General features: G+C 35.7%; 1 protein-coding gene across 1 annotated transcript in view; it reads left to right on the top strand.

The window, feature by feature from the left end:
* SPRYD7 (SPRY domain containing 7) overlaps positions 1-4,895 on the top strand; it is a 39,356-nt gene extending 34,461 nt beyond the window's left edge. Inside the window, exon 5 of the mRNA XM_007945221.2 lies at positions 4,798-4,895. Within this exon, the coding sequence (XP_007943412.1) occupies positions 4,798-4,895 (98 nt within the window). The remainder of the gene's footprint in view (positions 1-4,797) is intronic.
* Positions 4,896-8,894: the final 3,999 nt, after the last annotated feature.

Genomic DNA, 8,894 nt, shown 5'->3' with positions numbered 1-8,894 from the left:
CGACACTTAACAGCAACAACAACAACAATGATCTACTTCCACAAATCAGCCATTGACAGCTCTATGGAGAGCAGTCCTACTGTAATACACATGGGGTTGCCATGAGTCAAAGTCAACTCCATGGCAGCTGGTTTTATGTTTTCTTTGGTGAAATGTCTATTGAGATTTTTTTGCCCATTTTTAAATTATTTCTTTGCTTATTACTAACTTTTGAGATATCTTTACATATTCTGGATACTAGTCCTTTTGCAAGTCAGATAAGTGATTTGCAAATATTTGTTTCCCTCTCTGTGACTTGTCTTCTTATTTTCTTAACAGTGTCTTTCAAAGAGCAGATGTTCTTAATTTTGATGAAGTGCAGTTTATTGTTTTTATTCCTTTTATAGATCTTGCTTTTGGTGTCATATCTAAGGAATCTTTGTCTAACTCACTGGTATGGATTGAATTGTGTTCCCCAAATATATGTGTTGTAAATCCTAACCTCTGTGCCTGTGGTTATAATCCCACTTGGGAATGGATTGTCTGTGTTCTGTTAAAGGAGTCCTGGTGGTGCACTAGTTAAGCTGTCAACTGCTAACTGAAAGGTCAGCAGTTCTAACTCTCCCAGCTGCTCCGGGGGAGAAAGATGTGGCAGTAAGTGTATTGGGTGTGTCTTGAGTCAGTCTCTTTTGAAATATAAAAGAGATTAAACAAGCAAGCCACCAAACAGAGATGGGGGAAGAGAGATGTCAAGCCACATGAATATCACCCAAACAAGAGCAGAAGCTCAGAAGAGACAAGGACCTCCCTCCAGAGCTAAGAGAGAAAGCCTTCCTAGATCTGGCACCCTGACATCGGGCTTCTAGCCTCCTAAACGGAGAGAAAATAAATTTCTGCTTATTAAAGTCACCCAACTAGAGAACTAAGACACTCATAGTCATAAAGATTTTTCTTCAGGAGTTTTATAGTTTGGGGTTTTTACATTAGGTCTGGGTTCCATTTTGAGTTAATGTTTGACATGAGTATAAAATAAGCACCATTTTTTTTTTTTTTTTACATATGGATATCCTATTGTCCCAGTACCTCTTGCTGAAAGACATTGCTTTATGCTGGAAACTTCTTAGTCATTCTCCTTTTTGTCTACCTCACTACCCAAATTTCCAAGTCCTATTAATTATTTCTTTTAAATATTTCTCAATTATGGCCACTGGTATCCATTCTTACTCTATACCCTAGGTTAGATCTTTGGGGATCAGCTGAACTGTTTTGTTAGCCTTGTAATTGTTTTCTAATTCCAAGCTCAAACATTTCTAGGCCATTACCTGTACATTAGCTACAGTCAGCTTTCCCAAAACACAAATAGGTTCTTGCACTCTCTTATTTAAAAATCCTTATTGGTTTTCTGTCACTTTAGGATAAATTTCAAACTCTGGTATAACACACAAACTCCTGTTTTAACCAAACTCCCCTGTTCTAACCACATCACACTAATCACTATTTTGTTTTTTTCAAATATACTTCATACCTCTCAAGTCTTTGCAATATTCAAAAATTATATAAAATAAGTTATCCATGATATGACTACAGTGCCATCTCATCTGAAAATTCCTTACTGGACCACTCTAGCTTAAATGAGGTGGATTTGGGGTATATCTGGTAGAGAACAAGGAAGAGAACATTTTGGGTAAAATGGCCATTTCAGCTTATGTAGTACCTTTATCAGGATTTATTAGAGGAGGGGATAGAATATAAAACTAAGGTCAATTAATTTTACCATTTCAAATTTTGCAAAGCTTTTTCTAAAGTTTTATTGTAAGGCATAACCTAGAGTAGCCAATACAACTTTGAAAAAGAGTGAAAAAGTGGGAAGAATCACTTTACCCAATTTTAAGACTTATTGTAGAGTTACAGTAATCAATACTTTGTGGTATTGGCAGAGGGAGAAACACACAGATCAATGGGACAGAATAGAGACCTAGAAAATAGACATACTCATAGGCCTAATTGGTTTTCAGCAAAGATGCAAAGGATTTTAATGGAGGAAGAATAGTCTTTTCAGCAAATGGTGAACCAGTTTCACATCCCTGGACCAATAATAATAATAATAATAATAATAAACCTTGACTAAACTTTAGGCTTTATACAAAAGTTAATTCAAGATGGATCATAGACTTACATGTAAAATGTAAGACTATGAAACTTTTAAAAAAGAGAAAATCTTTAGAATCCAAAGCTAGGAAAGGGTTTTTAGACATATCACCAAAAGCACAATCCATTAACAAAAATTAATAAATTGAACTTATTAAAAGTAAAAACCTGCTGTGGTGAAGACTCTTTTAAGAGGATGAACAACACGCTGGGAAATAATAATTTTCAAACCACGTATCTACAAAGGAATTAAAGCTAAAATATATAAAGAACTCTTAAAACTCACCAGTTTAAAAAAATCCAATCCAATTAGAAAATAGGCAAAAGACATGAACAGACACTTAAATGCAAAGGATGTACAGATATCAAATAAATACATGAAAAGACATTCAACAGCATTAGCCATTGGGGAAATAGAAATTAAAGCCACAATAAACAATCACTACATACCTTTCAGGAGCTCTGGTAGCATAGTGCCTTAGGCACTTGACTGCTAATCAGAAGGCTGGTGGTTCAAACCCACCAGCCACTCCTCGGAAGGAAGGTTGGGCAATCTACTTCCATAGTGATACTGCCTCAGAAACCCAGGGAGGGGTCACTATGAGTAGGGTCTGACTTGATGGCACATAACAACAACAACACACACCTTTCAGGAAGGAACTCTGGTGGTGTAGTCGATAAGGCATTTGGCTGCTAATCAAGAAGGTCAGCAGTTCAAACCCACCACCTGCTCTGCAGAAGAAAGATGGGGCAGTCTATTCCTGTAAAGATTTACAGTCTTGGAAACCCAATGAGTTGGAATCAACTTGGTGGCATTGAGTTAAAATGAAAAATAGTGATAATATTAAATGCTGTAGAACATAAACTCAGATCATTACTAATACATTACTGGTGGGAATGTAAAATGGACAGCCACTTTGAAAAATAGTTTGTGTTTCTTATAAAATTAAACATAGTATATGACCCAACAGTCACACTCTTCGGCATTTATTCCAGAGGATTGAAATTTTCTTTTCACATATAAACCTGTACGTGATTGTTCATAGCAGTTTTGTTGTAATAGCTCCAAACTGGAAATAATTCAAATGTGTTTCAGTGGGCAAATGGTTAAATAAACTGTGATACATCCATTCGGTGGAATACTGCTCATTAATAAAAAGGAACTAACAACATCTTGAATGGATCTCAAGGGCAATTATGTTGAGTGAACAAAGCTAGTCTCAAAAGGTTATGTACTATTTGTTTCCATTTATATAATACTCTTGAAATAACAGAGTTATAAAAATGGAGAACAAATTAGAAGTTGCCAGCCGATAGGGACAGGTGGGGAATATGGGGTAGGTACAACCCAAGGAGGGGTCGCTATGAGTCAGGGCCGACTCGATGGCACATAACAACAACAACAACAACCATAAAGGATTTCCTTGGTGGAAATAGAATAGTTGTGTCTTGGTTGTACTGGTGGCTGTCCAAATCTCTTCTAGGCAGGGGATAAAATTGCCTAGAACATGCATGTACGTACAAATGAGTATACATAAAAGCTGGTGAAATCTGAATAAAGCCCGTGGTTTGTATAATGGACTATACAAACGTCAATGTCAGTTTCTTGGTTTTGTTATTGTATGATCACTATAGAAGATGTTACTGTTGGGGGAAGCTGCATGAAGGGTGTATGAGACTACTATTTTTGCAACTTTGGTGAATCGACAGTTTTTTCAAAATAAAACATTTCTTTGAAAGTGATACATCTTAATTGTGGAAAAGATGGCAAGGCAAGTAAGAGGAGAATTTAAATTATTCATATTCACATGTTAAAAATGAATCAAAACCCAAAGAAATTAAAACATGAGGTTTATTTTGAGCAGTTATTCTATACAAATATAGAAAAACTGTTCTGATTCCAGCAAAAGCAAGTGACTCAAGCTAGGTACAATGAGGCTTATAAAGAAGGGAGGAGGGAGAAATAGAGAAGAACAACTATTGGCTAATCTTAACATGATTGATTGAGCCCTGCCCTCCTCCTCTTGCCAAAACTCAAGTGGTCTTTGGTCCTCCACCCACTGGTAAACCCGTCTTCCGACAGGAAAGAAAAATTAGCAATTTTGGGTGAAAGAAAAGCTGCTGGTAGGATTAATTTTGTTTAAGAATTTCTTTATGCTGACTATTTGGTTTTGTGGGTAAGAAAATCCCCAAATCAAAGTAAGCTATCACTAATTTTTCTCTTTGACACACTAAAGATAGTTATTAATAATATTTTGATGTATATCCTTCTACTATTTTTGATAGAGTTTGCTTTTTTGTTGCAACTCTTTTACCCAATGAGGAGCTCTGGTGGCACAGTGCTTAAAGCATCTGACCACTAACTGGAAGGTTGGCACTTCAAACCCACAAACTGCTCTGTGGGAAAACGATGGGGCAATCTACTTCTGTAAAGATTCACTGCCTTGGAATAGGGGTTGCTATGAGTCAGAATCGACTCGATGGCAGTGAGTTTGGTTTTTGGAGTTTATTTTACCAAATAGGATTGTGTTTTGCATCCTGGAAAGCAGATGTGTGTATTGCTTTTACCTGCTAGTATTATGGTATTATGGAAACATAGTTTATTTTAAATTATCTGCTCCTTAAAGTTCAGGTCTTTGCTTCTAATTTATCTCTTTTTCTTTTCTCTAGTTGATGACAGCGCAATTTTGGATTGCCAGTTCAGTGAATTTTATCATACTCCTCCACCTGGTTTTGAAAAAATATTATTTGAACAGCAGATCTTCTGAATGTATTTTTTTTTTTTTTGGAAACTTTTACCTCTGCACTGTTAAAAGTGTTTACCATTTAATAAAGCTTTACCTATACCTGAGCTATAGATGGAAATATATTCTTAAAAATATGCTTGTTAATGTTGCCTAAGGAACCAATGTATTCAATGTACCACAAGGAAATTGTGATTTAAAATACTTGTGTTTTGTGATACGAAAATCAGCATCTGGGGCAGTTTATTTAATTCTTATTTAAATAAATTTAACATTATGTGTTTAATTTAACAGTATTAAATGAAAATATGTATATAGAGATTTAAAAGGGAATCTTTCTTACATAAAATATTTGTTTTGATAGAGATATAGAGTGAGTCGGTTTGTTTGTTTGTTGTCATTCTGAGGCTTAGACCTCATAACTATGTTAAATCTACAGTCCAATAACGTTGTATTTCTGTGTCCTGTTTTATATACAGGTAGTCCTTGGGTTACGAACATCCAGTTTGCATACAACCTGTAGTCATGACCCAACCCCTCCCTGGAAAGCCTGTTATATTAAAAATTTGAGGTACATACCATTCATAATAACAGGCACTACTTTGTGACATGCATCAAAACATTATCATTAATGTATTATTATATTAAAGATGTGTAGTGCTTCTTTAAAGTTTTTTATACATAAAAAGGTATATACTGTATACTAAGACAAACATTTGACTAACTGGTGTTAGATACAAACCGTACCTAACAGTTCTGACTTAAGTACAAAAGACAGACTTTAGGAATGTAACTCATTTGTAATCCAGGGACTGCCTTTACAATATAATAAAGAGTGGCAGAAATTTATATTATTAGCAACTTCATTTTTTTGACAGTCTGTTTACTGTAAAATGTACCACTTTTCTTAAAATTTAAATCACCTATTTTGTTTGTTAATATCATTGCTTCTAATTTGTTTTGCGAAAGGAAGTATGTGTTTTAATAATTGTCACAACGTTTTATTGATGGCCATCATGGTGTTACTTCCATACTAGAGTAAGTACCAATTGATTAGCAATGTAGTGTACACTGGCAGACAGAACAGTGTGATGGAACTTTAAACTGAAATTTTAATGGGATTATTATTTTATGGACTATTTTGTTTAAATGTGTATTTTTCTGTAATGAATAATAAAATAATAATTAAGAAATAATCTGTATCATATTAAACACATGTTCATTCTCTTTGTTAATTATACAGTAAATCCACTTTACCCTTGATTGTTTCAGAAATTCAGAGAAAAGTGAATCCTCTCCCTGACCCTGAGCCTTTGCCCAGTTTTGTATGAGAATCAGTCTATTCATTAACACACTACTAACCAGAAGTTCAAACCCACCAGCCACTCCTGGGAAGGAAGATGGGGCAGTCTACTTCCGTAGTGATACTGCCTTAGAAACCCAAGGAGGGGTCGCTACGACTCGACAGCACATAATAACACTAACAACAACCAGAAGTAAGCACTGTCCACATCTTCAGGTATAGTCTCTCTTTTCAAAGTCTCACTTCTGTATCAAGCAGCAGCATAGTGTGCTAGAAAAACATGGGTGTTAGAATCAGAGGGAGATTTGAATTGTAGTTTTTCTACCTAATCCCATAGTTTCCTCGGGTGAGTTGCTCAATTCCTCTGAGACCCAGACTCCTTATTTAAAAAGGAATAAACATACTTAGTTGGTAGGATTCTGTAACTCTTTAAATAAGGTAATGTATGTAAAATACATTATTTAAAAATACATGTAAATACATTAGTACATACTTAATAAATGTACCTTGTTGACTATAAAACTGGTTTTCATAGTTGGTTCCCACACCAGCAGCATCAACATCAGTATCACCTACGGACTTGTTGCTGTTATGTGCCATCGAGTCATAAATGGAAATTCTCAGGCCCCACCCCATATCTACTGAATCAGAAACTGTTGGAGTTAGGACCCAGCAGACTGTATTTGAACATTCCTTTCAGTCGATTCTGATGCACACTAAACTTTGAGAACCACTGCTCTAAAAGGCAATATTTGTGACCCACAGGATAGAAAACCCAGCACAATGCTTATTTATTGTTTATTTGATAGGCAAAAAAAAAAATGATCATGTGCTTTGAAAAGAGAGATATACTTGAGTAGTGTATTTATGTAAATTCCAAGTACTCTGAAGATGTGTGGAATTGAACTAGCTGTGTATTACAGTAAAACCTGTGAAAGCTGGAACGTGTGTAAGGCAGAAACCTGTCAGAGAAGGAAAACTCAAATATTTTCCACTAATAGAGAGTGATAGAAGTAGTAAGACTGCACCTTGTCAAAGACAATAAGCTTGCATCTTCTGGGAATACAAGGCAGTCTGTTGAGTTCTAGCTATTATAGGTTTCATTTTGTTTATGTATTTTGTCTGACTTTATGTCATAGTCATTTTAATTCATAAAGAACATGCTTAGGAATATAACTATTGTTTTTGCTTCTTTATAATATTATCTACCTCTTAGTTATTTTTTTAAAAACCAATTTTTTTTAAATCATCATATTCCATTCCTTGAGACTAACTTTTCTGCCTCTAATCATCAGAATCGATCTAGTATTAAAAATGATACATGAGTTAAGTCCATCGCAATAATTTGATGTAGTCTGGATTTTTTTTTTAACCCTATGTGTCCAAATCCTCTTAGAAGATTGCATTGACTTGGTCTTCCTTCTCAAAACCCCTAACCCCAGTCTAACCATGAGAAAAACATCAGACACATTTCACTACAAAATTCCTGTGAAACACTTAACTAGTACTCCTCAAACCGTCAAGGGTATCTAAAGGAAGGAAAGTCTGAGGAACTTTTCTACAGCAAGAGAAGTTTATAGAGAGACATGACAAGTAGATGTAATGTGGTATTCTGGATGAGATCCTGAAACAGAAAAAGACATTAAGTAAAATGTAAGGAAATGAATAAACTGTGGACTTTAGTTAATAATGAGGTCTCTAGGTGGCACAAACAAGTAAGTGTTTGGGTACTGCTGGCAGTTCAAGTGTACCCAGAGAGACATCAGAAAAAAGCCTGGTGATCTACTTCTGAAAAATCAATCATTGAAAACACTATGGAGCACAGTTCTACTCTGAAACACATAAGGTCACTATGAGTGGAAATCAGCACAATGGCAACTGGTTTGGTTTTGGTTTAGTTAATAACATCAATATTGGTATATTGATTGTAACAATGTGTCATGTTAATATAAGATGTTAATCAGGGGAAACCGGATGTGGGATATATGACAATTCTATGTACTTTGTTTCAATTTTTCTGTAAATCTAAAATTGTTCTAAAGTCTATTTGAAAAATTATATAGAACTAGGAGAAATTTAGAAATAAAGTCTTTCGGATTGGATTTAAGATGGCATTGAACTAACAGACCACACGCATAGTCCCTATATCAACAGATTTTGAGAAACTGGATAAAGCAGATGCAAATAATGATCCTGGAGTTACAAACAGCTAATGAGAAGATAAATTATTAGACCCAGTGAAGGCAGCAAAAGGGAACAGGCTGAGCGACTAAAAAACAAAGAAACCAGCCCAGCCAGTGGAGCCAGAAGAGGTCATTAGAAATACAAAGAATGTTGAGGAGGAGGAGGGGAAAAGAAAATCCTATCACAGAACCTACAGGCCTTAAAGACTCAGAATAATCACACTGGGGATTTTTTAAGATGAGGTGGGGCCGCAGGTGGGGATGAAGATCATATTGGGAAATGGAGCAGAACCCCTATGCTTAAGCTGCCACAGAGCCCAGAAGGGAGTGGGGAAAAGGGAAGAAAACCTATCCAAATAAACAGAATCCCAAACTGGACATATGACAATGGGCTCAGGTCCAACTCTTAGCAACCCATTTCAGCACAGAGTAGAACTAGGACCTGGGATGTCACAACCTGTGGATCCACATGGAGGAAGGCAATCCTTTGTCTTTGGGGCAGTTGGCAGGATTGAACTGTAGGACTTTGATTGACAG

This window comes from Orycteropus afer, unplaced genomic scaffold (genome assembly GCF_000298275.1).
Source record: "Orycteropus afer afer isolate SDZICR_OR568_19922 unplaced genomic scaffold, OryAfe1.0 scaffold00134, whole genome shotgun sequence".
NCBI lineage: Eukaryota > Metazoa > Chordata > Mammalia > Tubulidentata > Orycteropodidae > Orycteropus > Orycteropus afer.
The sequence above is the reverse complement of the archived record's forward strand: the minus strand, read 5'-3'. Positions and strand labels throughout refer to the sequence as shown.